The 27577-nt window shown below is 52.5% G+C and overlaps 2 protein-coding genes across 2 annotated transcripts in view; one reads left to right on the top strand and one right to left on the bottom strand.

Moving 5' to 3' along the window:
* The window catches only part of LDAH (lipid droplet associated hydrolase), a 154846-nt gene extending 131183 nt beyond the window's left edge, over positions 1–23663 (top strand). Inside the window, exons 7-8 of the mRNA XM_035273111.2 lie at positions 22729–22781; positions 23414–23663. Coding sequence (XP_035129002.1) covers positions 22729–22743 — 15 coding nt within the window. The 3' untranslated portion in view covers positions 22744–22781; positions 23414–23663. The remainder of the gene's footprint in view (positions 1–22728; positions 22782–23413) is intronic.
* GDF7 (growth differentiation factor 7) lies at positions 643–12849 on the bottom strand. The gene is made up of 2 exons (XM_002757998.6): positions 12411–12849; positions 643–9570 (listed from the first exon to the last, which is right to left on the bottom strand). The coding sequence occupies exons 1-2, from the start codon at positions 12790–12792 to the stop codon at positions 8603–8605; spliced, it is 1350 nt and encodes a 449-aa protein (XP_002758044.3). The 5' UTR covers positions 12793–12849; the 3' UTR covers positions 643–8602.
* Positions 23664–27577: the final 3914 nt, after the last annotated feature.

A 27577-nucleotide genomic window follows, 5' to 3' on the forward strand; every position in this document is an offset into this window, starting at 1 on the left:
AAGAGTACTGGGCAAAAAAAGGCCTGTCACATTTACTGTAGGACCTTATTGGGGTCTGTGAAGTATGTGATCGGCCTTGCAGAGGATGCTACTTCCGTGGGACTTTATGCCTTGGGATTTCAGAGACTTAACTGCAGCCTCCAGGTGGGGAGGGCTCATCTTTCTCGAGTGAGATGGGTCCTGTAGCAGCCTGTGATGTATAAACACAGAAACTCTGTCTGTTCAAACTGCATTTGGAATGACAGTGCTCACTCTGCAAATTATCGTGGTCATTTCCCAAAGAGAAAATGTTTGGGCCTCCTTTCCTGAATGCAAGCTTCATGTTTTTTACCTTGCTGTGCAGCGACTTCATGCCCTGTGAGGCTGTATGCCGCAGCATCCTATGCAGTTTCATACCAGTCACCAACCCAGGATGCAGCCCCCCATGCCAGAGGCCCCCAGCCTCACACCTGATCTGACAACATGAGAATGATCGCAGGGAATGATCGGTACAAAGACAAATGGAGCCAGGTCCGCTATGTCACCCCCACTGTTAAAATGCAGTCAGTCCTATTCTGTTAATGAGTTGAGGATTCCAGTAACACAGAAAGGCTTAGTAACAAAAGCTGAAAATGTTTTCCTTTAAAGACCAGTCATGAGCAATTTTATGAATAAAATATTTAATCAGCTTATCTGTACAAAATATTAAAGTGGTTAATGAAGAGTATACAAGCATGTTTAACAAATATATACTGCTATATAATAGTTAAGAAAAATAGAGATTGCTGTTTTACAGGTCATTTACATTTCACTATGTACAATCTATTTAAATTTGAGAATACATATACACATAGGTTTCTACCTGCCCTGGTAGGGCTCCCTGCTAGCTGGCCTGGGCATCAGCAATGCTTCACAATGTCTCTTGCATTGCCCAAATAAATGCCAGGCCCGGCAGCTAGGAGACAGCTCAGGCTGCAAGCCTTGGAACTCTGCTCTGGCTACAGCAGAGCTGAAAGAGTGCTGACAAAGGAGGTTTCGGTTTGCCTTAAATGAGTATTTAATGTCCCCCACACCCCAGACTCCTTACTCCCAAGCCAAGCTAAGAAAAAAATGGGTGTCACTGCAAAGTGAAAGGACTTCTGTCCCCTCACCCAAATACTTCATTTTGTCTTTAGCTGCTGAGGGAATGGCGTGTTGTTAAGCCTTGATGGCATTACCAGCACTTTGAGTTTTATCATTTCCTTAAAATCACTGCACTGGAATCAGATGACATTGGCTTTTTAAGCTGCAGGCCACTCATCATGTGCAGAATTCCGCTGCCCACCCAAGGCCTGCTTAAACAACATCATTTTGTAAGCTGGTGCAGGAGCTCTGCAGTGGCCTCTACAGAGAAAGGATCTGCTGCTTTATTTGTATACAAAAAGAAAAAAACTGTGTCCAAACTTTTCAGAATCCCCTATTGTCATCTGCTGAAAGGGCATGCTGTAGCTAGCATGTTAATCCTTGTAAAAAATGCATTAACTTTTCATTTAGGGTGAAATACTTCCAGCTAAAAGACCTAAAGTGACTCAATTATGATTCTTTGTCAAAGAAAACATAAAAGCTGTTTGCATTATAGTGTAAAGTCAAACACAAACATAAAATTACTCTAAGGATGCTCATGTTTAATCCATGATTTATCCGAGGCAGAGGATGCCAGAGAATTCCTCTCTTGAGAGTCTCTGTTCCTGGCTTAGAGCGCTTGAGTACTTCCCCGCCAGAAAACACATTTCATCCTGAGCTTTTTTTCTCACTGAACTGCATCATCGTTTTCTAAACAGAATGCTGAAGGGCTGACTTTGAGTGTGACAGGCCCTGACTCAGGAAACCAGCCCTGCTTGTGGGAAGCCCCTTCCTCGAACCAGCCTGTTCACCCCAAGCCCAGCAGCTGCCCCAGGCCAGGGGAGGATCCAGGACACGTGTGCAATGGCAGCCCTCAGTCACTCAGAGATGAAAAGGTGCAGGCAAGGGGAGGCCCTCAACACACCTGGTCACTGCTTTTTGGCCACATACACCAAAAAATCCAAGCATGGGGTGCCCATAGCCCAAGAGAGGTCTCCTCGGGTTGACCTGTGAGTACTGAAAAACAGAGGAAACGTATGTGCAGCTGCACCAGCTCACCAGCCGAGGTGTTGTCCCTTCCCATCTTGCAGCTCAGGAAATGTCCTCGAGGGAAGTTTACCCCCATGTGCCTCAGGTTTGCTCCTGTTTCCTTCTAATTCAGCAGGATGCCTGTGAGGGAACCTTATCAGAACTCTCGTTTTGGTCAGCCAAGGGTCTAGATTTTGGCAGCCAAAGGTCTGGGCAGGAGCTAGATGCAGAACTGGGTGTGGCTGTTGCCACTGCTGGTCGGATGGAGCAGGGCAGGTATTCTGCAAAGAAGACAGCCACTTGCCCACCTCCTGCCGGGCCAAATCTCCAGCCCCCACTGCGCGGCACTCCTGTTGGCCCACAACTCAAAAGGTAATGAGACAGGAATGCAGAGGCAAAGCAGCTGGCCACGCCCTGAATGCTCTGTACCACTCTCCACTCTGCCGGAAGTGGCCTGGGTGTGGCAGTCAGAAGTTTCCCCCTGTTTTTCTAGACAGTATCTCAGCATCCCTTACTAACACAGAAAAGGGACTAAAAGTTTCTGCAAGCATTTCTAAACAAGCAGAAGGAAGTTTGTCTGACAAAGAGTGAAACTGTACTTATATCATCACACCAAGCTGTCCTGCCAACAAATTCACCTGACTGTGCAGAAACACCTCTCTCCGGAAGCTTCTGTGACCCCTGCAGCCCTCTTGCCATTGTCAGAGAAACATGTGAGAGAAAGCAGCCCTTTCTGTTGTCACAGACACATACGCACCACGCACAGATGCCGAAGAGGCCTGCAGGCTCTGCACAGGCAGGAGGAAGTGGACCATTGCACGCTGCTCTGCTACTCTCAAGGTGTATTTTTACTTTTTCAGCAACTGTGAGCATAACTTGAAACTCAGCCTGATTTTTCAGTGACTTCACACCCATTTTTCAATGACCACCCATCCTGGGTTGCTCTGCTGTAATTGCTCCTGCCGCCATGAAGCACCAGCCCAAACTTTGCCCAGCCAAAGGCCTGTCGCCAGGTTGCAGACCACAAGCCAAGCTCTGGTGAAGGTAGTTACCTGCAGGTCATGGGCAGAGAGCACCCCTGAATGACGATCAGAGCTCATGTGGCAACTCCTGGGCCCTCAATCACCCCTCTGATTCATTAGGCCAACTTCCAAACCTCTCCCTGCAGCCTGTGTCCAGCAGGTGTCTCCTCAGGCTAGGACAGTGGCCCTCCTGAAAAGAACAGCCTTCTCTCACCACAGCCTCACTCTGGGTTACTATTTGTGATGTACTAAGCTGTGGGTACAGTGTAAAGTCCAGAACGGCACAGAGGGAGGAAGACAGCTCTGCTCCAGGCTACGTGGTCAGGAGGCTCCAGATGCAAGATGCCAAGCTGTCTGTAAACTTGGAAGTAAACATCTTTTGGGGTCCTCCCTTCTGGTGCTTCTTTACGTTAAACCCTCCCACCATTTTCCAGGCCATAAAAAGGAAGAGAGACAAGCTCTTCTGACGCTACCCGAGGCTCACTCCCGTGGGAAGCTGCAAGGGGACCTCAGACCCAGATATGGGCATGGTGGTGAGGAAGGGGTAGGGACCCAAGGAGTCCACCCTGGGACAGTCCTGCCTGCCTCATCCAGGGCTTTTGTGACAGTCCCAGGCCCCTGTCTGGGTGACCAACCAGGCCGAGCCTTGCCTTTCCTCTTCTGCCTGCAGGAGTCCCAGCAGCAGGTAGAGCCCTTCCCAGCACTAGGTCCCTCAGGCAGCCTCAGCCTGAGTGTGGCTCTGCCCACCCCACTGAGCACAGGCCAGCTCCTGGATCTGGGTAGCTGAACCCCACCCTCGAGGTGCCGGCCTTCCCCGCACCTGCCTCAGCCCATGGAAATTGAAAGCACATCCACGAGGCACCTACTGAGGATATCAGTAAAATGGACACATGCACACGCACAGGCAAAGCTGTGAAACGTGTAAGACGCAGCTCTGGAACTGGGATTGGGAGGGGACCTTCTCCAGGAGCTGTCGCATTTGCTCTGCCTACAAGCTGTCTGAGTGGAATTGGGGGCAAGGTAAAATCCTAAAACCTTGGGACTAGAGAGGGCGTCATTTTAAGGGCAGAAGATGAAGCTCCAGCAGGGAGGTGAGTGCCCATAACTTGCCTCAGCCCTCTCTTAGGAGATGCCTATGGTGCCCTGGCCCTTGAGCAGCCTCCCCTGAGGTGGGCGCAGGCCATACCATGGGAGCAGCTGCCCCTGGGCACTCAAAGCCCACAATGGGCTCTGACTGGTGCAGCTCAGATACACCATCCCCCAAAGGGATCTAGTTACTTTCCACTTGCCAGATTCACTTGTCAGCTTCCTCTCTTCCCTTCCTAATCGCACACTTTCTGAGTGGCAAGCACAGTCCCAAGCTCCCTCTGCTAGACTGCTGCATTCAGAGCCTCGCTCCCTCCAGCTCACTATGCGATCTGACTCAGGCCTCCTGGCCTATGGCCCAGTGAGGGCCAGGGGAGGGCTGTCTCCCTGAGATGACAGGTTCTCATGAGAATCGGTGAGGCCCAGTGATTCTCTGCACCCAGAGGCAGCCGCAGGATGGTCTCTTCCTTCCACTGGACTTCCTGGAGGCAGACTCAAGCACAGGAAGAGTCTGACCTTATCTGTGCATAAGCTGCTCTTGGAAAGAACGCAGTTTTTCTACCTGCTCTAAGAAGAAAATCAGTCTACAAACCCTAGTTGTTTTCTTCTGTGAGTCTGAATGAAATTGCGACAGCATATACCATGTGTAGAGATTGAATTACACTCCCTCCTGTTCCATCCGAAGGATTATCGGTACTCTCTTCAGTACCAAAGGTGAGGCACCCGCTCCCGCCGACACCATGAAAGCTGCCAGGAAGAAGTAACTGCCCTGGGCTTCGTGGAGTCTGGATTCTCCTGTCTTACAATCCATCCCTCATATAGTTGCCAGGAGGGTACAGTGAAGGGGAGCATGGATACAATGAATGAGCACAGCTCAAGCCTGGCTTCCTCAAGCTAAGACAGCAAAGCCAGCCACCTTCCCCGGAAGACCCAGCACAGCTGCTTGGAAAGTCAGAATTCAATAAGGCAAGTGTTTGGGCATCAGTGGAAATGCCCACCTGCCAATGTGGTTGATCCCCCTTCATACCAAATCCCTGGCTTCAAGCAGCACTGACCAGACTGTCTTCGTGTCTGGCAGACCCAGCACCAGCCCCGCTTGGACTGCAGCTGCCCTGCCCCGAGCTCCCTAAGCAGGGACGCCAAATCCTACTCACTAGCGGGAAATAGTGGTTCAAATGATGTCAGCTAGTAGTGCACAATTCTCTTCAAAATGGAAATTTTATTTATTTATTGAGATGGAGTTTTGCTCTTGTTGCCCAGGCTGGAGTGCAATGGCGGGATCTCGGCTCACTGCAACCTCGGCCTCCCGGGTTCAAGCAATTCTGCCTCAGCCTCCTGAGTAGCTGGGATTACAGGCATGCGCCACCATGCCTGGCTAATTATGTATTTTCAGTAGAGATAGGGCTTCTCCATGTTGGTCAAGCTAGTCTTGAACTTCTGACCTCAGGTGATAGGCCCACCTCGGCCTCCCAACAAAACGGAAAATTCTGTTTACTTTAGGAGGGAGACTTTGCTGACCTCAGGTTTCAGGTTGAGAGAACACGGGATGGCCTTTATTCACAGTCTCAACATGCTTTTTCCCTGCCTGTCAGTTCTCCCATCTGTGGTGACTAGAGATTCCACCAGAGATTACAACAGAGAAGCTGGGTTCCTGCTGGTCACCCGGACCTGTCCCCGATTACCTAAAAGAGAGCTCAGAGTGCTCCGACTGACTGTGCTAACAGAACCCTTTTCTCCACATCTTGGCAATGCTAATTGAACCACATCTTCGCAGCAAAAGGCCATCTGCCCAACGTGTTGGCCCGCTGCTGTCATTTTTACAAAGTGAAATGCATCCTCTGCATTCACCTAGTGAATGGGCTGAGATGCCAGAGGTTGGGCAGGGTGGCCCAGGTGGTTTCACTTGCTCCAGAGGCAATCTGGGAAGCATTCCTTTTATCCAGTAAACAAAGAGCATACCGAGGGCATGGGGCTGTGGAAGGAATCGCCACTGTCCAAGGACAACACTCTCCCCTGGGCGCCACCCAAACTCGAGATGCTGAAAGACACCTACTTCCCACACCACTCACAACACATCTCATTAGAAGGAGGTCATCAGAGGGAAAGAGGAAACTGACAGGTTTTTTTTTTTCCCCCTACCATGAAAAGGTCGGGCTAAATCAAGACATTTCTTCCCAAAAAAAGTGTTTTTCCGAGTCACTAAAAAAAGTATCCAATTTGCTTTTATCCAAAGATACTGAACACCCTAGAATATCTTCAAAATAACATTTAACTGCACTTTGTCGTTAACTTCTTTCTAAAACTTCCACTACTACAACTTTTAACACTAAAGTGTTTTTTTTAAATAATTCTTCATTATGAAAGGCTTTGTTTAGAAAACAAGATTGAGGTGTCTCTGGCAAAAATCCACAAATTTAGGGAACATCTTTGCCCAGTCACTGAAATAAGATGGAATTGTACCAGTGCAGCCACTTGGGAGGTTTTTAAATTTCTAAGCTGAAGAGACTGTTCATTTTCTGGTTATTGATATCTACTCATACAGCCACATAATATAAATTCACATAATAGGAGGGGGAAATCTTCATTTTAAGAGTAATTTACACGTGCAACTTTTTTTCTTTTGGGAGAATTTGACAGGATGAAAACTGATTCAGGTGGGGCCCTTAAGTAAATTAGCTGTATCTAAATCGTAAGTCTGTCTTCTCTCTCTCAAGAGTGTAATCACTGAGAATCAAAATGTGTATGAATTGTCCTGCATCCGACACAGGGTGGAATTCATCCTCCCCAGGACTCTGAAGGGGAAAGTCCTGTACAGCATCAGGCAGAGGCGCCAGGAGGGCTGCGGGGCTTTTCTAAGAGCCCTTGGAGCTCCAGACAGGTGGAGTCCAACTGGTTTCTCTTCCCTCTCCCAACCTATCGACAAAAAGCCACAAAGGATTCCCAGGCATAAACAAATCAAACAGTGACGGCTGAATGTTTGAACTCACTTGTACATGCCTAGAAAATCCTTCCATCGATAAGACTCTTCGGGGCAAAACATGGTCACTAGGGGATAGGAGGCTTCCACCACTGCTCCCCCACACCAAGGCCCGGCCCTTCGAAGGGCACAGCAGCCAAGTCAGGGAGCTGATGAGGGGAGGGGGCAGACCTTCCTCCTGCTCTGAAGGTCGTGGTTGGGAGTTGAAATCTGACAAAAGCACTTTTGTGTGGCTTCACTTCCCTGCCAAAAACTACAGCAACAACACAGTGAAGGCAGGTAAAAGCAGAGGCCGACTTGATAGCTAGCACTAGCGGGAGTCGAGTAGGCGCTAGGGAGCATGCACCTACCTGGCCGACAGCCGGAGTCCTCGGCTGGAGTGGGCCCCAGGACACCTCCCTGCCTCTTAAGCCCTGAGAGCCTCTTCACAGGCTTCTTAGCAAAACCCCCTGGCTGGTTTTGGGAAAAGCAGTAGCTCCCCTCCCCCAGCCCCACCTTCCCGGTTCCTGGCCACTGCATGCACTTTCTCCTGAGCCACCCCAAGGCATGGCTACCACCTCCCAGGCCAGCTGGGGAGCTTCCAACCTGGCAGAGCCTACCCCATCCCAATAGCCTGTTAGATCAGACTCAGCCGTTTAAACCCCTCCCCCATTTCACTTCCCTACAAGAAGAAAAATGTCCTTTCCATTTTCCAGAACATTTCCAATTAGAATTGATTTTAAAAGGGGGGGAGCGGTACCGATTTTTGCAGAAATCTGGGAAGCTCCACATTCTTTCAGACAAAACTTCCCTTTCAAAACTCAAACAGGGGCATGTTAAATTTTAAAAGTTAAATAAGAAAAAAAAAGATGCCTTTGCAGCAGTTCCTTTCCAGAGTAAACGGCCCCATGCAACACAAACCCTGAGAAAGGACGCTACGGCCTTGTAGTTGGTCACGGGGTGCACCACGCGGCGCCCAGCCACCGGGCGGAGCGATGCCCACACTGGCCAGAAGAAAAAAGGGTGAGATAAAGCACGCTCGAGTACCCCTTTGGTTCTCCCATTCTGGAGTCCCCAATTTCCTAACCCGTTTCTACCTGATTTTCGTGCTTGTTACCACAACATCAGCACAAACACCTTCCTCTCCTCAAGTGGGGGCAGTGGGCGCCATGGCTATCTCTTTGCAAAATACACAAGCTTTGACAATCGGTACCGGCAGGTCATCTCTTCCCAAGGCTTTCAGATGCTGTCCACGGTAAATGTGTGCGTGACTGCACGAGTGTATGTGAGTGTGAACGTGTGCTCTTCCTCCTCCGCGAGGGCGCTGAGTCACATCGGCCATGCACCCACGCTCGGTGACAGGCTAGCCCTCTGCGGCTCTTCAGCTGGGGATTCTGGGCCACTCGGCTGCCCCTCCTCGGCCTGCGCGCTACCTGCAGCCGCAGGCCTCCACCACCATGTCCTCGTATTGCTTGTAGACAACGTTGTTGGCGGCGTCGATGTAGAGGATGCTGATGGGGCTGAGGCGCGCGGGCACACAGCAGGAGGCCGGCGCCGCGTCTGGCGCCATGGAGTTAAGCAGCGTCTGAATGATGGCGTGGTTGGTGGGCTCAAGGTGCGAGCGCAGAGGGAAGTCGCAAACGCCCTCACAGTGGTACGCCTCGTAGTCCAGCGGCGCGATGATCCAGTCGTCCCAGCCCAGCTCTTTGAAGTCCACGTGCAGCGGCTTGCGGCTGCAGCGGCTCCGGCCCCTGCGCCCGTGGCCCCGGCCTGCGCCCGCGCCCGCGCCGCTGCCCTGCGCTGTCCGCGTTCCGGCTAAGGCCGTCCTCCTCCGCCTGCGGCCGCCAATGACTACCCTTGGCGACCCGGTGCCAGGTCTTGGATCCGGCGGCCGCTCTGCGCCCAGAAGGGCCCCGAGCGCGCGGGCCTGGGCGCGGATCTCCCGGAACAGGCTCTCTTTCCTCTGCGAGCGGGAGGAGACGACTAGCAGCGCGCGCTCCTCTACCACGGAGCCCCCTCCGCCCGGCCAGCCGAAGCCCAGCCCCCGCAGTGCCAAGGGGCTCCGCACTGGGCCGGCCACTGCGCGCAGCAAGAGGCAGAACGCTCGGGGGGCGCGCAGTTCACGACGGTGGCGCCTCACAGCGTCCGCCACGTCAAACACCTCCCAGCGCTCACCGACCAGGGGCTCAGCTGCCCGCGAGTACAGCAGGCGTGGCGCGCGGGCAGCGCCCGGGCACGTGGACAGCAGCAGCAGAGGCGGGGAAGTCGAGCTGCCTGGGTCCGGCTCTGGAAATCCGCGGCGTAGCACGCGCAGCTCGGCGCCCACCACCTCGTCTACGTCAGGAAGGCTGGATACGTCGAACAGGAAGCTCTGGCCTGTTTCGGCTGCCGATTCGTCTGCGGGGGACCGGCAGGGACAGAGAGAAAGAGCTGAGTAAGAGACCTGAGGCCGCAGCACACTGTCGGCGCGGGGCCTCCTAACAGCAAATGGCCCAGCTGCCCTCGATGTAGGAGCGAGGCCTGTTCGAGCCAGCGCCCGACCCCACGTCTCTGCCCCAGCCTGAACGCTGCCAGCCTGGCCCAGAGCAGAGGACGCCTTCGCCCGGGCTATCGGAACCACGCTTTGGTTCAACAAGCCAAAGTCACGCCGACAACCCACGATCACTGCATATCCCTGAGCCGCGGGAACAGGAGCGCACCCCTGCACCCCGAACAGGGCTGAAGGCAACTACAGTTCTCCGGCCTGCCCCAGAGCCATGGGTTTGCGGGGCCAGAATCCGAGATCAGACTTTCGGGCTGGGGTGGAAAGAAGTCGTGCACCCCGTCCTGAGGTCCTGGGCCTTAGGGAGACTTATAGTTATTGCTCTGCTGTTCCCTGCAGAGCCGAGAGTCCCGGCAGTGCGAAAACGGAAAATTCTTGTCTCCTGAAAACTCTTCTGCTACCTCTGTTCCCCCAACCCAGCCTGGATATCCCCGCTAGCCACGGTCTCCCATGCAGGCTGGGGCTCGGCGATTTGTCTAGGAGAACTCGTCTGCACGGCCGCAGAGGCCCTCTAGTCCAACCTCGCTCTGCCGAAGGGGAGCTGAGGCCCAGCTAGGGGTTAGGATCGCCCAAGGTCTCAGGTCTCGCAGCAATGCGCGCTGCTGCTCGAGATCGAAACCACAAACGCACCTCCTTCGGTGCTCCCACGGCCTCCGAAGGAGGGGAAACGGCGACAATGGAACGCAAGGAACCTCTCTGAGGGGTGCGGGGCATCCCCGAATGACCTTGCTGTAGTGAGGGCAGCGGCCAGAATGAAGTCTCGCTACCAGGAGCCGCCTGTCTGTGCCTTCGCGGGCTAGTCTTCCCTCTGTAGTGACTTATCTCGGGCTTAGGGGTTTTATTTCCAGTGTGGTCACTCTTTTATTTTTTTCTTTTTGGGCTCAGAAAAAAAAAATTGAAAATTCCACCACACAGATAAGGAGCTCCCTTTGAAGGGAGTCATATGGTTTCGTTTTGCCCCTAAACTGGGAGAGACTGTGCAGACTCCCCCCACCACTGGAGATTTGCTTACCAGCCACGAACGTCAGACCCTGTTGCCTGAGGTCCAGGGTCTGTCCTTATCAATGGCCTCTGGGGACCTCAAGCAGCCCTGCTCCAAGTTGAGACTCTGCATCGAGAGGGAGGAAGGAGAGGCGTGCTGGGGCCTCGCAGGGAGCACTTTCTCTGAGTTTTTCTGCAGATTCTCTGCCTCTCCCGGGTTCCTAGCCCTGTCACTTCATTTCCCCCAAGAGGGAGGAGGGAGAGGAGGCCTCTCAGGCTCTGCCAGCCAAGCTGAGCTACCCAGAAAAGGATTTATCTCTGAGACCATGGTAGACCTAGCTCGACCTTAAGAAGACTCTGGTGCCTGTGCCCACTTAGAGCCCAGCACACCCCAGTCTCCTGCTGCCTGGGAGCCCACAGGGAACCCCTCAGTCTGGAGCATTCCCTGTCCATGTGCACCAGAACTAGGGCTTCTGTGTGTATCCCAGCATCCAGCCCAGGGGCCATGTCAGGCCTTCAGAGAAGGCTCGATAGTTCTAACTGAACCATAGGGCCATTTGGGAATTTCGTACCAGGATTTCCAGGTACCCATAATAAAGCAGTCTGTGCTAGGCACTGGACATGTGCTGGTGGGGATGGGTGACCTGGTCACTTCACGGCCTCCGTCAGTCTTCCCAGGCTAGGACCTGAGGTGTGCTGTCAGTGGCTCCCAAACCTGGCAGCCTCAGCCCCACCCGCTCACTTCCCGGCCCTATTCGCCTTTTTTCTCTCCTGCCCTCCATGCTGGGTCTCTGGCTGGATAGAATCAAAGCCAAAATTACTCGCATTTCCGCCTGAAATTAGTTAAATTTTCTCTATTTGTCTGCTTTAATGATTTCAATGGAGATTAATAAAATCCAGATGACACACAGCAGCCACACCACAGCCTCACCCACATCCTACCTTTGGAGGGCTGAACAAGATGGGTTGCTGGGTCTAAGAGAGGCCTGCATTCCTGCAGATCCCCAGCAGGCCTCTCCTCCCCACACCCCCAGCATCCTTCACTTCTGGCTCTCCCGGGGCCCAGCACCAGACACAGGCACCCACAGCTACGCATGTCCCACACACACAAGCCACCACCACCCAGACCAACCTGCTGAGCAGGGCACTCCTCATACCTGACGATGCCACCAGCCTCTCCACGGCCACTTACTTTAGTCTGATACTTGCCTCTGCCCCAGTTTTCCCTGGGCTTCCCCCAGTTTGTGTGGCCCCAAGAGACTGGGAGCTGCAGAAATTGCTGCAAAGAAGCAGCCATCACCCTCACCACTGTGCAGTCCCTCTCGGTGTGACTCCTGGGAACACAACTCGTGCCCTCCTTTCTTCTCCGAGGGCTCTGATCCCGATGCCACTCCAGACCTTTCCCCAAGAAGCGAATCTTGGCCTCAGCCTGCCTCCTCGAGGGGACCCGCCGGCCTGCAAAGCCAGGGCGACCTGGGAAAGGGACCAGTCGGCCCTCTGGGACCGGGCCCCAGGAGCTGCCGCGACTCTCGCCACAGTCCAAGTGCAGCGGGCTTGGAGCGTGTTGGCCTCGGCAAAGTTTCTTTCTATCAACAGGCTGGGCCGCGTGCGGCCGCGGCCCCCCATGTATTACAATGGAGCGGCGGCACGGCTCCGGGGCTGGTCTCAGCCCAGGACCTGACGGCATGCGCGGGCACAGAGGAGGCGAAAGTACCTTGGGTCGCCTGGTCTGTGAAGCCGGTGATCGTGTCCGCGCGTCCATGGCCCGAGGCGGAGACAGCGGCTGCCCCGGCCAGAGCCCTCCCGGCCAGGCTCCGGTAAAGCGACATCATGAAGTGGTGCGGCACCACCGAGCCGTTCCTGAAGCCGGAGACGGCAGCTTGGCGCACGGCGCGGGCCCGGGGAACCGCGGCGGCCGAGACAGCCGCGGCGCCCGCAGCCAGGGCGAGAGTCTGCCCGCCGCCGCCGCCGCCCCCCGAGCTCCAGACCGGCCCAGCCCCCGCCGCTCTCAGCACAGCGGCCGCTTCAAGCCCGTTGCGGGGGCGGCAGGCGCTCAGCAGCCAGAGGCACAGCGCGGCGGTGGCGCTCAGGTCCATGGGCTCCGTGGGCCGGGCGGGCGGGCGGCGCGGGCTCCGTGGCTCCGGGAAGTCCCCCGGCGCCTTTTGAACATAGTGTTTAATAATGGGGGAAGTGTGTGCGGCCAGCCGCGGCCCCCCCTCCTGGCCCACCCCACCCCCGCCCAACGCCCGGAGCAGCGCCCCCTGCTGAACGCTCCGGCGGCCGCGCTAAGCCCCCCACCCCCGCCTAGAGTGGAGACCCGGGCCGGAGCCTCCTCCCCCCACCGCAGAGCTTCGCCCCTACCCTCGCCCAGCTGAGTGCCACCGGCCCCAGCCTCCCAACGAGCCCGGGTGCCCCGCCTCCCCTCCCCGCGACAGTGCGACCCCCCTCCGCCGGCACGGCGCCCGAGACCTACTCGCCCTCCTCTGTTCCAGGCTCCGGGGCACCGCGCGCACCGCCGAGCTTCCTCCCCACTCCCCCGCGGAGAAACACCTGCCCCCTCCCCGCTCCGGTTCCGAGTGCCTGGGACTGGACCGCAGAGGTGGGGCCGCGGAAGGGCTCGCCCTCCAGTCTGCTTCGCGCCGCGACCTGGTGACCGCGCCGAGAGAGGCCACAGGGTGCGCCCAGCGGCCGCAAAGGCTCGGCGGTTCCCCACCCAGCCACAGCCCCCAAAGGATCGCAGCTGGCGGCCAGAGCTGGGGAGGGGGCCGGTCGGGGAGGAAGGGAGGGCGAGGGGCTGGAAGGGCAGGCCGGAAAGAGCTTTGGATGTGGACCGCCCGTCGGAAAAGAAACGTTTGGGCGCGGAAGTTGCGCTTCAGCAGGAGCCAAGCTCTAGAAGGAGCTCGAAATTCGGAAGGCAGCCCCGGGAGATGGGGGAACTCCCGGAGGGAGTGCGCTGAGAGTTTGGCGGCGTCTCCAACTGGTGACCTTCCGCCCGCCTTCGGGGTCGGGGCAGCGGCTAACGGAAACCAGCTACCGGGTTTGTGCGGGAGCAGCCAGGAACCCGGAGGGCGGGCGGTGCAGAGCCCCAGGATGGCGTCTCCGAGCTTCTCCCCTCGCCGCGGTGATGGTCCGGGTCCCGAGGTGGACGGAGGGGACGCCCAGCAGCGGCGAAGCCCCGGGGCGCACTCGCGCGGGCGGCAGAACACTTGGCTCTGCGGATGGCAGGGGCAGGTTGCGGGGCCAAGTCTCAAGGGAACGCGCAGGAGATGGGAGTCATCGGCTCTGCTCCACCCGCAGCCTGGAAGTGCCTCGCGATCGGAGACTCAGCAGATCGAAGGCCTGGGCCAGATGACCTGCGGAAGAAGGACTGGCGGGTCCTTTTCCTTTAAAATTGCATTTGCTGCAGAACTCAAAATCTAGACCCGGTCGGCATGTCGTGATCACCTTGAACGGGTGATCGGCTTCAAAGCGAGGAAGCTTTGATTCAAAGCTGTGTGGGTCCGGACGCCCACCTGGCTGCCCTGCGCTCGGACCCACAGAGGAGGCCCAGCCTAGGGAGTTCCTGGACCGACTCTGGCCCAGGATCTCCGATTCCTCTGCTCCGCTGCTTCATCCCAAACGAACTTCTCAACCATCGCCCTCTGGGCCATCGCGGAGACGGCGGCGCCTGCTCGGCTTGGGGCTTTGAGCCGCGTAACACTCGAGAACATTTGCGGGTGGGAGAGAGAGGCCTGGTGAGGTTCAGTCCTCGCAAACTCCAAGGCCGATCGATGCCAAGGAGAAAGGCTTGGCATTGCTGGGAAGGGCGAAACCCCGGGGCAGGGTCATCGCTGCCGGCGCAGAGGGTCTTCCTGTAGCAGGAATGCGCGCACCTGGGAGATCTGGGATAGACAAGCTTCAGCAGTCCACCCTGCTGTTGGGACTGCCGTCGGAGAGTCGCTAACACCGCCGCCCCCACCCCCACAGCCCCGGGTCTCTCCCAGGGATGGGGGTGTCCTACTGTGTCCCTCTGCTTCCTTTCCCCCTTCAGCCATGCGCCCGCCCGTGGTGTTTGGGTGTTTTACATATCAAATTGGCTAAGATTTCTGCAAACACTCGGGGAGTCCTGGGTGACAGCAAGTCGCTTGCCTTGTCTTGGCTTCAATTTACCGGACTGTGTAGAGCAGAGAGCAGAGGGGTCCTAGCACAGTCTTGGCACAGCCAGTGACAAATAAACGTTTGTTGATTACATGACACCCCTGCCAAGTTGGGGCTTAGGAATGAGAGATGGATTAGAATCCCTGCATCCTTGCTGTCCTTGTGGGAGCAGGCCACTTTGCTTCTTGGAGACCGAATTTCCTCATCTATGAAATAAGCGGATTCTCACCTCATCGTCTGTGTGGCTGGCATAAGGGGCTGGCACAGAGGAGGTGACATAGTCTGGCACCCCCAACCACCAGTGTGTTCCGAGTGCCAGGGGTGATCACCGCAGAGAGAGAGAAGCAGCTTCTACGCACCTGGAAGGCTTTGAAGGAGGACACAGTCCGGGTGGACTGATGCTGCTGGAGCCACTGTCCACCTGCTGCGTGTGCTCCAGCTGGGACTTCACTTCTCCCACATGTGCTGCTTGGTCTGTATAGTGAGGGCACAGTCATTGATTTATTTCTCCATCCCTCCATTCATTCCTTCTTTGATGTCAATTGCCAGGTAGCTTTCCGTGCATTGCAGATTCAGCAATGCACAGGGCAAGCACGTGGCACTTTGGGATGGACACAGGAGACGACAAACAAGAGGTGCCTAAACGCAGTGTGCTGTCCAGTAGTTCTAAGTAAAGACATGGGCTGGGGGCTCTGTGATCAGCAGGGAATACATTGAAGCCGAGCCCAGACGGAGGAGGCACAGAGGATGGGTGGGCCATGCCTGGCTCCTTCGCTCACTGTAAATGATAGTGCCCATTCGTTATCTCCTGAATGCCAGGCACCTTGCCTGCTGCTCCACGTACCTCATGCCATTTCATTCTCACAGCTACTCTATCCTGTGCGATGGGTATTCCCATGCTATAGAAAAGGAAAGTTGAGCTATAAGAATTCAACACCTTGCCTAGAGTCACCTGGGGAGTGGGAGAGTCCGGAGTCATCAACTGTCCTAGCTCAACTCTTGGCTTGGGGGGGGGATGGGAATGTGAGGGGCTTTGTTCTGCCGCCCTGCTCCCCAGACCCCAGTGGAGAGGAAGAGTATGCCTGCCTTTCCTCTCTGGCTTTCTAGAAAATCCTTGGCAGAGAAAGGACCTCTCCAGTCCAGGTGAAGACCATGAAAGTGTTACCCAGGGGACTCCTGCCTTCCACTGCTGTCAGCTGGAAGCGGAAAACACTTGGCATGGAAATAGTCTGTCATGCCAGCAGCAGGACCTGCCCATGACCCAGGTCTCCAGGTGCCCTGCCCACTTGAGACTTCGTCTTGAGGGATGCAGGGATCCTAAGTTGATGGGCTGGGCAGGAGAGGGCTAGTGCACACAGCCTGGAGCCCTTGAAGCTGTGCGCCACATGCTAACTGCACTAAGAGCCTTGAGAATGAAAACCTCCTTCCTCTGTGTTGCCCCAGCCATGGCTGGAGAGCAGATGAAGTCCAGAGGCAGATGTCAGGAGCAGAGGTCAGAGGAGGTTGGGAGAAAACTGGGGACTGGAAGCTCTAACTTTAGTTTTTCATCCACCTGATCAGCCCCAAACCCCGGACCTCCAGACTCCACCTGAGTCCTCCTCAGAGAAAAGGTGAGATCACCTCCAACAGAGGAAGGAGGGGAAAGCCCCCTGGTTGGGGCAACAGGATGTTTCACAACTGGGGTGAGGAGAGGCAGTTCCCACATGCTCACCCCAGACCCTTCCCTGGCAGAGCACTTTGCTGCTCTTCCATCCCTTGCAGAAGCTGTTTGCTTTCTCTGAACACCAAGTCCCTGATGCAGTCACAGAATCCAAGGAGCTGAAAGAAAACTTTTTGGGTTATGATTTAAGCCAACTTGCCATGCATAGCTGAATCATAACAAATTGCTTTCTGGGCTGCACTTACATACCTGCAGAGATGGGGAACTCCCTATCCCAGGCAGTGTCTCCCTCTGTTGCCCAGGTTGATCCTGCAGTGGCAGGATCATGGCTCATTGTAACTCAAATTCCTGGGCTCAAGTGATCCTCCTACCTCAGCTTCTCTAGTAGCTGGAACTACAAGCACCTGCCATCATATCCAGCTAATTAAAAAAAATATTTTGTAGAGACAGTGTCTTGCTGTGTTGCCAAGTGCCCTCCCAAAGTTCTGGGATTCTGGTTGTGCTTTTCCTGCACCTGGTTGTAAGGAAGTCCTCTCTATGACTCCTAGGAGAGCCACATCTCTTGAAGGTACCTTTGCTGTGGGGAGTTTACATGTCATCTGGGAACCTACAACACTAGACTGAGACCCACCAGCTAGAGCCACACTGAGGTAACCTTTAGGTATGGGAACTGCGTGAGCCCCAGCTGTAGTCTACTCAGCCGTGCCCAGGTTCTCCTGCCACACCCAGACACCTGGCCCCATGTCTGATGACAAGACAACTAGGGGATCCCTTGGAGGTGACCTCTTCTACATTGTCCACATGCAGAAGCCAAGTCCCCAACAAGTGGGCATGGTCAGTAGCACGTCATTTGGCATCACAGCCATCCTGGATCCCCCTGTAATCAGGGGTCTTTGTTCCCCATTGCAGCCAGAGCCTCGTCTCACCTCTGATCAGGGCACCCTGTGGGTGCAACATGATGACAGTCAGCCTTTGATCTACCCTGTCCTCTGTTGGGGATGCTGGGTCCCTGCAGCCATGAACTAATTTGCAACATAAAACTGATAATCCTGAGAGTCAAGAGACCTGAATTCAAATTGTGCCTCTAACCTTAGGCTGCAAGTTCCTTGCCCTTCCTGGCTTTAGACCCCAAATGTGCACTAAGTCTGACAATCAAACGTCCCCTGGGTCTGCTGAAAGATGGGGAGAGTATGAGATGGATCCACTGCCTGGGATTCAGCTGGGAGCCTGTCCTCTCTCCGGACCCACCATAGCCTCTGGGTCTTTTGACTCAGAGCTGGAGAAATGGTTGGAGGTGAGGAGGCAGGGACCTGGTTTAGGTCTCCCAGGGAAGGCAAGGGACAGAAATTGATGACAACAGTCTGCGGAGCCATCTACCCTCTCTGTGTCTGGTGATGCTAGATTCCTCTCAGTTCAGAGATCTGCTGCAAATATCTCCCACAGAAAGACCTGGGCAGCGAAGTGGGAAGATTCCAGTGGGCTCTGGCTGAGCCCTGTAGGATGCCCAGGGCTGGGCTTCCTGAAGCTCGAGGAATTTCCCAGGCTCAACCGGTAATACCCGGCCCCAGGTTACTCAGAGCAACAGCTCTGGCATCCACACAGGGGTCAGCCACAGCTCTGGCCCCAGGCCGCTGGGCGTGGCCTGCCCCTGTGCCCCAGGCCACCAGGAGGGGGAGGAGAGGCAACAGAGAAGAAGGTAGAAGGGTCGCTTCTTTCCCAGAAACCTTCCAAAGGGGACATCTCAGACAGAGCCCTTGGGTTTGGGACTAATCAGGGAGGGCTGGTGGGCACTGCCATCTGCTGGTCACTGGTTGTAACAGCAGTGCAGTGTAGACCTTCCTACCTACTGTGATGACAGGAAGGACCTGGAAGACTCAAGAACCAGTGCTCGGCCTCTGCAGGTGGGCAAGCTCGCCTGGGTCTCTAAGGTGTCCTGGGAGATGAGGGGCATGAACCATACACTTCCATTGACCCAGGAAAAAGACGACAGTATAGGGTCATGGTAAAGACCTGGCTTCCAATCCACCTTTGCTGTGTTTGAGCTTTGTGACCCTGAATTAATTAATCTCTGTCATCTTCTGTCTCCTGGTCTTTAAACAGGGACAGGGCTGCCAACCTATAGTGGGTGTGCCAAAGAGTAGATGAAATCAAGTCAGGAAAGTCCCTACCCCAGTGCTGGCTCGATAAATCGTGGCATTTCATGCTCTCTGGGTTAAGTCCCGGTTTAACCAGTTGGAAAGCCAGTTCATCCAGCCTGTCCATTCATTCAGGTCTCCTGGGTGTGGCCACTGCCTTCAGGCTTTTCCCCTCTGTGGACTTGCTCACCGTGTATTTCAGTATTCTGAATGTTCTACAGTTGTGTCTCCAGTAAATTTTCTTGGAGACCTTTATGGACACATGAGATTTTTTTCAAAAAAACTACTTTTGGAATAAAAGCTGCTGACTCTTTGTGCAATAATTTGGAATGCCCAGCCCTCCAGTCTTGCTTAGATAGAGCCCAGGGTTTCTGTTCTAGACACACAATGGTTAGGGGAACCAAATTATCTGCAGCCCGGGAAGATAGGGGCTGACAGGAACAGAGTTGGAGGAACCAGATGTGTCTACAGTCTAGGATGTGAGACCTTGCAGCGACCCCTGAGGATGAGAATAGGGAGCAAATGGTCCCCCAGTTCCTGAAGCAGAGTGCTGACTGGGAGGATCACAGTGTTGATGGGATCCTGGTGTCTGGGGGTTGGCTCTCTCAGCTCTTCTGGCCCACTTGGCAAAGGTGCCTGTGAGATGCGTCTGAGGCTGCCCTGCAAAGAATGAGGCACCTACAAAACCGGGGACGTGGCCCTCAGCTCTGATCCCCATGCGCCCTCTCACCCTCACTTCCTAAGTAGCGGATCCATCCTAAATAATGTGTTGATTTAGGGCAACTAAAACAGAGCTCAGATAGGTTCTGTCTTCCCAGATTTCATTCCTGGCTTGAATAAGGAGCTACAGGACTCTAATCAAAATGCTTATTCTCATTGCTGGGGACACAAATCTGGAAGTTAGTAAAAACATTGAGTAACAGAATCAACATCCAAAAGTCATTAGCAAATCACTGCAAAATTACAAGAATGAGCTAGCACTTTTTTCCTCTCTAAAGCTAGCAAAACTGAAAAAGCTAAAACCCGTTATTGGTGAAAGGATGGGCAAACGGGCACATCTACATATACCTTTGGCAGGAATGTAAGTTCCTAGAGATTTTTCAAGAACATGGGTCATGAAGTACAGCCTATCTAAATTTTTTTTTTAAAAAAGAGATTTTTCAAGAACAGTTAGCATCAACATTTTAAAGAAGGAAATGCTTTGATTCAGCACTTTTACTTGTAGAAATTTGGTTTTATTTATAGCTATACTTGCACACGTGAATATAAATATACAAGGATTTTTTAAATTGAGGTAGTAATGAAAAGTGGAATGGATTATATTTAATCTAGTAGGGACGAAATTATGATCCACCCTCACAGTGAATTCCTGCTCCCCCATTGTGAGACTGAGTTAGAGCCACATGCATGGCTTGGAAAGACACCACAATATATTACACTGAAATGCAGGGTGGGCAGAGTAGAGAGGTGAGGCCAAGGGCAGATTCTCAGTCATTCACACCGAAGCCAAAGCCACGCAGATGGACATGTATCTGTCTGCCTGTCACTGTCCTGCCACCCCAGCCCTCAAATCTCCTTGGGAATCTCTCTGTCTGCTTTTACTCACATTTTACATTGTGAGTAAAATCCTCCTTGGAGATCTTCATTATCAGATGTCAAAATAAACTGGCTGGGCACAGTGGCTCACACCTGTAATCTCAGCACTTTGGGACACCAAGGCAGGCAGATCATGAGGTCAGGAGTTTGAGACCAGCCTGGCCAATGTGGTGAAAACCCGTCTCCACTAAAAATACAAAAGTTAGCTGGGCATGGTGGCATGTGCCTGTAATCCCAGCTACTTGGGAGGCTGAGGCAGGAGAATCACTTGAACCTGGAAGGTGGAGGTTACAGTGAGCCAAGATTGCGCCATTACATTCCAGCCTAGGCAACGAGTGAAACTCCATCTCAGAAAAATAAATAGATAAATAAACAAATAAGCAAAATAAACTAATTCTCTCATGGCACTGGAAGAAGGTTTGGTAGATCATGAGAACAGAATAGAATCCAGAAGCAAATAACAATGTTTGAAATATGTAGAAAAAGACTGACCATTCCAGAGAGGGAGAAGGATGACTTGTTTAATAAGAGTTACCAGCGAATGATCCTAGATGCTTGATTAAGTATTTAGAGAGGGAAATGGACTCTTATAACATAAACCAAAATTAATTCCTAGTGAAAAAAAGATTTATTATAGAAAATGAAACTATTATAAGCATATTTGGAGAAAATCTGTAAGTGTTTATACAGTCTGGGTAAGGGATACTTTTTAAAGTATGATTTCATTGTAGAAACCAGCAAGAATTATGTCCATGGTTGAAGCTTCATAAAAATCTTAAAACATGCTTGTAAGAAAATTCTAAAAACAGAATTGACCTTAACCACATAAACTTAACATCATTCATCATGGGGGAAATTGGCGTCAAGTGCCCTTGGAAGTGATTCTCCAGTGTGGCCCTCCTGCCAAAGATTCACCTGCACCTAACTGCGAGAAATGATTAGACAAATCCAAACGGACGCATATTCCGAACCACTGACCTATAAACCCTTCAAGGATGTCAGTGTCATGAAAGATGGAAAAGCCCACCTTAGAACAAAGGAGACTTACAGGATGTGATAATTAAACACAATGCAGGATTTCTGGTTAGAGCTTCACTGGGGATGGGACGTAGGGATGGGAAGGTACGGGGAGCAGTTGTTAGTAAAGATATTGTCTGGACAAATGGAGAAATTGGAACATGGATTGCATATTAGTGTTGTGTCAATGTCGACTTTCCTGAGCATGATCATTGCATTGTGGTTGTGGGGGTGACACGGTTAGGCTTTGTGTCCCCACCCAAATGTCATCTTGAATTGTAATCCCCATAATTGCCATGTGTCAAGGGAGAGACCAGGTGGAGGTAACTGAATCATGAGGCAGTTTCCCCCGTGCTGTTCGAGGGACAGTGAGTGAGTTCTCATGAGATCTAATGGTTTTGCAGGGGGCTCTTCCCCCTTTTCTCGGCACTTCTCCCTCCTGCTGCCTTGTAAAGAAGGTGCCTGCTTCCCTTTCACCTTCTGCCATGATTGTAAGTTTCCTGAGACCTCCCCAGCCATGCTGACTGTGAGTCAATTAAACCTCTTTCCTTTATAAATGACTTAGTCTCTGGTGTGTCTCTATAACAGTATGGAAACGGCCTAATACGGTAGAAGATGCTCTCCTTCTCAGGAGAGACATGCTGAAGTATTCAGAATGAAGGGTCATGATACCCACAACGAATTCTTAAATGTTTCAAGGAAAAAACACAGAAACAAAGAGAGAGAGTGTGAAACAAAGGTGGCAGAATGTTCACAGCTGTGCAGGGCATCTGTGGTGCTCTGCCAAGCTGCCCTCTGGGGCTGAGGTTTTGTAAGCTCTTCCCCCTTCTCTCAGCACTCCTTCCTTCTACCTGTGAAGAAGGTGCCTTGCTTCCCTTTCACTTTCTGCCATGACTGTAAGTTTCCTGAGGCCTCCCCAGCCTTGCTGAACTGTGAGTCAGTGAAACCTCTGGGGTGCTCTGAAACTAAGTGCTTACAGTGCAGCTGCTGAGAAAGCTGGCAGCCTGCAGCCCTGCTTGCCCTCTCTGAAGACAAGCTAGCTGAAGGGCCTTGTAGCACCCAGAGTCAGGTAGCCACATCCAGTGACTGGTGGAGGTGGAGTGTAAAAGCCCCACCCCCAACTCCTCCCAATTCAGGACAACCTGGCAGGGTCATCCCAGCTCCAGAGCTCCCCCTGCAAAGGGCTAGGGCCTCAGCCATTGCATCAAGCACTTTCTGCCCAGGCAATGCCTGAAAATCTTCCTGCCCATCACCAGTCTCCATCTGAGTCAGAATCCCACCTGTGAGACTAGGTGAAGCGTTCACAGATGTGATCATGAACTCTTCAACATTTCTGTGCCTTTGAAACATTTCACAATAAAAACTTGGGGGGAAAACAGCTAAAAGACAAACAAGACATCATTTATCACATAGGGCTAGTACCTTTAGTGTACAAAGCATTCTTACAAATCAACAAGAAAAAGACAAATGGAGCAATTTTTTTTCAGGTGCAAAGGAAATAAACAGGACAGTCACAAAGTAAAAGAAGACCAACAAACAGGTAAAAGATGCTCAACCTCACCTGTGATCAGATAAATGTGCTTAAACAAGAAAGAGCATTTCTGCTTCTGACACTCGAGAGGATGTAAGAAAATGAGGGCTGCCGAGGTTGGGGGAAGACGTGCCTCATTCAGCTTACCTGAGCACAGTTTAGTAGAGTGCATCATGTCTCTGTGCTCCCAAGTTCTGGGGCTTTCTACTGTATTCAGACAAAATAGCTGGATTTGCTGTGCCTCAGGCAAAGATTCCTGAGGATCCCCAGAGCCTGTGCTTCCACAGTCAGTCCAAGCTTCCTGATTCCCATTGAAGCTTCCTGATTCCCGTTGACAAGCTACTTCCAGGACTCTGGTGCTCGGTGTGCTAGAGGCCATTTCCCCAAGACCTGGGTGCATAGAGGGCCCTGAAGGTTTGAGGTGGATAGAGCAGAGCAGGACTCAGGGGAGCCACTAAATGCTGCTCACCAAGGTCTGCAGCCTTTACCCACCCACCCTGGGCCTCCTCCAGGCAGCTGGGCCCTGTGCTTCCTCCACAAGCCCAATCACCTCCCCCGAGGTCAGGAGCTGCAGGCAGATGATGCCTCCCAAATTTCTTTAGAATGCAAAGCCGTAAAGATCTGTCTCTCCTTTCTCCCAGTCTTCCAGTATCTGCTGTTCCACAATACCTATGCCCACTGAGATTCAAGAAACCAGTTGCCCAAACAAGTCAGCACTTTTCTCCCAAGCCTTCTTCCTAGTGATCTGGCACTTCAAAGATCATCCGTCCAGCATGGTACTCCCATGCACCGCCTTTCCATCACAGGCTGGGAGCTCAAGCACTGCAGAAGTCGATTATTCTACATTTGCACATGGTATTCTAAGGAGCATTGAAAATTAAGATTTTGGAGGTAATTTTATATGGAGAGGTATTTACACGATGGTAAGTGAAAAAGCAAGTTACAAAATAGTACATCCATTACGAGTCTGTATTATTAAAAGAAGAGACTTATGTATATAGGCATAGAAAAAAATATCAGGAGAGAAGGAACGAAAATTAGTACAATCGTTGTATCTGGTATAGAATAAGAGGTGATTTTTATTTTTTTATCTTACTATCCCTATTTTTCAAATTTTCTACCATGCACATGAATTATTTCTATAGAATGCTTTCTAAAAATCACCTGCTTGCCCCCCTCTGCCTCAGAATCCAGCTTCTGGAAGAGGGGGCCCCACTCCTTTCTCCCCTTCCCACCTCCTGTCCCCTCCTCAGCTCACTGGGACCCTGCCCTCCTCGAGGTCAGAGAAGACTTTTCTCTCTGACAAAGATTCTCTTCTTGACCAAACCAAGGTTCAAGCACCTGAAGCTTCTCTTAGACCTATGCATGCACTTCCTTGTAAAATACAGTTTTAGGAAGAACCCAGCCAAGTCAGGTTACCAACAACCTCCCACCCTGCCTGTCTGATCACCTTCAATATCCAACTGGGTTCCTCCTCCACTACCATCCTTGGCTCATCTTCAGCAAGAATGCTGTTAGGTCGGCATAGCCAGAGTCCCCCATATCCTCTTAGGAATGTTCCAGTGGCTGTTCCCACTCTGTTCCTTGGCTATAAATTCCCACTTTCCCATACTGCATGCGGAATTTAGCCAAGTTCTATACTGAGGTCTCTTGCCCCTATAAATAAAATCAGTCCCAAATAAAATCTGCTTTTACCACTTTAATTACTGTTCAGTTCTGTTTTTGTTTTTTTTTTTCTTGAACACCTCCTTATCTTCCTGGATGTTCACCAGTGTTTGGCATTGCTGAAAACACCCCAGTTTCTTCCTGAAATATTCTTTTCCCTTTATTCTGTGAGCCCACTCCCTCCTTCTTCAGGATAAGAGGTGAGCTCCTTTGCATAGCACACAAGGCCCTCTATGCTGCACTCCTCCCAGCCTCTGCTGCCTCCTCCGCCACAATTTCTCCTCATGTTCTTCTCACCAGCTCCTCAAATATGCTGTGGTTCTATCAAGACATGCGAGGCTAAGCACGGTGGCTCACGTCTGTAATCCCAGCTCTTTGGGAGGCCAAAGCGGGAAGATTGCTTGAGCCCAGGAGTTCAAGGCCAGTCTAGGCAATGTAGGGAAACCCTGTCTCTACAAAAAACACAAAAATTAGCTGGACATGGTGGCACATGCCTGTGGTCCAAGCTACTCGGGAGGGTGAGGTAGGAGGATCAGCTGAGCCCAAGGAGGTTGAGGCTACAGTGAGCCATGATCGTGCCACTGCGACAGAGTGAGACCCTGTCTCAAAAAAAAAGAAAAAAGAAAAAGAGACATTGCCTTTGAGTGTGCTACCTGGTACACACTTTACCTCTTCTCTTCCTCGTCCTCAATCATTCCAGCATCTCCGATGGAGCAGCTTTTTTGTCAGGTGTTATGTAAGTACTTTACAACTATACCAACAGAAATTCACTGCAGAAAGCCCACTTAGGGTGGGTTAGACACTTGTGCAAGGAGAACTTTGTAGAAAAAGCCCAGGGTTGGTGCGCAAGTTCATATGCCATCAGCTCCCCAGGCTCGTTCCTCCCTAGCATGGTAGGTTCCAAACTCACGTCTGTGCCTCCCGCTCGCATGATGGCTGTTGTGTCTCTAGCACTGTATCCTCTTTCTAGGTAGAAGACAAGGAAGGGAGGGGCAAAGAGTTTTCTCCTAGCAAGAGAAATCCTCCACATGGACTTATGTAGATATGGTCAGAATTATGTCACATGGCCCCTTCTCACTGACAGGGGACGTGTGTGTTTTACTTCTCCAGCCTCTATGGTAATGAAAACCAGGAAGAGGGGGGTTGTGAACGACTTCTGATGAGCTCATCTCCAATGCCTGCCACATGTTGCATCTTGTTTCGGTCTCATTTTACCTTGTAATTCAAAGCAATGTTGTGATTTAAAGGTTTCTGTCATGTCCATTTCACCAGTGAGAAAATCAAGTCTCAAAAAGATAATACCTACTTTTTATTACCCAGGTCTGCCATCATCTTCTCCATCATCTCCTCCTGGTAGAACTCTCTCTATGCCCAACCCCAGACTGAGTTAGTTATGTGTCCTCCTCTCTGCACCCATAGCACCCATAGCGCCCTAGGTGTGCAAACTTGTTAAAATCTCCAACTGTCCTAGAGTGGTCTGTGAGCCCCTGTACTGTTCTATGAGCCCCACAGGATAAGGTTCTGCAGCCCCTAGGCCTGGGGAGGTAACAGACCTGGAGCTGTGCCCATGAGTGTTTGCTGAGTGACAAGCAAGATGGTGGCCCTGCTCCATGTGGAGGTGCCCAGACCCTGGAGCTCTCGAGTATCACATTAGGGGGCAGAGACAAATTAGAAGATCCCTGAAGATCCGCGCTACCATGGGAAATGCTGGTTCGGGGCACGGCCAGAGCTCAGAGCGCCCCCTGCAGGCTGCGGGTGTCTCTCAGGGCCCCGCGAGTGTTCCTCCCAGGGCAGTGGGAAAAAGAGAAACAGAAAATCCTTTGCAAGGTGGTTTGTGTTACCGCAGCATCAGCCATGGCAGGGCTCCTTGAATCAAACAGGAAGCAGAAAATATCAGATTTAGATCCCACATTCCATGCATTGTATACAATTATGCTCTGGGGCCATAGAGGGGCACGTGGGACCCACAGAGACAGAAAATGGGATTGCTGTCGGGAACAAGGTCGTTCTTGAGAAATCAGTTGCACCCTTGACAGGTGGGCTGAGTGTTCCTGAGATGCACACTTAGCAACTCCAGGGGCACGGGTGAGGCCCTGTCATTTGCTTACAAGGCATTGGTGACAGACATGCTGCCAGCTCCACCATGATGGGGAGTCCCCTTCTCTGCAGCTCCCCCCGACCTCTGCATATCTCTGTATTGTAGACCCTCCTTGATGGGCTCACCCCAACTCTCAGGCTCAGCAGCCTCCTTTCCACCAGGAGTCCGACACCAGTCTCCAGCCCAGGTCTGCTTCCTGAAGCCCAGGGCCATAGATCCAATCGCATCAGTATACCCAGGCCCTCAAACTACCTGTCCAAAACAGAACCCGTCATCCTACCAAAAATTATGCTCCGGGTGCCCTGCCACAGAGAATGATACCAATGTCCAGCCACTCACAAGAGCAAACCAGAGCAGCTTCTTAACTCCTCCCGCCCACACCCATTGGATTCCCGAGTCTTGACCAACTCCTCCTAAGGCCTTCACACCTGTCCCCTCTTCTTCACCTGCGTAGCCATCACTGAGTTCATGGCACTATTGTGTGCTGTCTGGATTGTTCTGCAGTCCTGCTCATCTTCACACCTTCAGCATCACATGCTCCGAACCCCTGTCCACGGCCTGGCTGGCCCAGCCACTCCTATGCCCCTGACCCTCCAATGCTGCTCTGTTGGCCTCAAGTCAGGCAAAGTCCCGGCCTTGGTGCACCAGGCTGTCCACATCCTGGATCCTGCTGGCCTCGTCCCCCTGTTACCTGGTGTTCCTATCGTGTCTCTAGGGCTTTGCACGTGACATTCCTCCTACCCTAGTTTATCTAAATTTCTTCAGGTTTTACCTTAGACTTCAGTTCCTTTAAAAAGCCTTTCCTGACTTCCACCCACTCCCCACATATAAAGGCAAAGAAATCCATTGAAGGCAGCTAATAAGACATTGAAGTGTCTTATTCACTGTGTTTCTGTCTGCTGATAAATGTGAGTGCAATGGTGACTGCTCGACTGCCTGACACTATACTCAGACTCCTGAAATGCTGAAGCCTATACTGTTTTCTGTCCAGACCCTGAACTCCCTTTCCCTAAAGTGGGGCGTGCCAACTTCAACAAAACAC

The sequence above is a fragment of the Callithrix jacchus genome, chromosome 14, assembly GCF_049354715.1.
Source record: "Callithrix jacchus isolate 240 chromosome 14, calJac240_pri, whole genome shotgun sequence".
Lineage (NCBI taxonomy): Eukaryota > Metazoa > Chordata > Mammalia > Primates > Cebidae > Callithrix > Callithrix jacchus.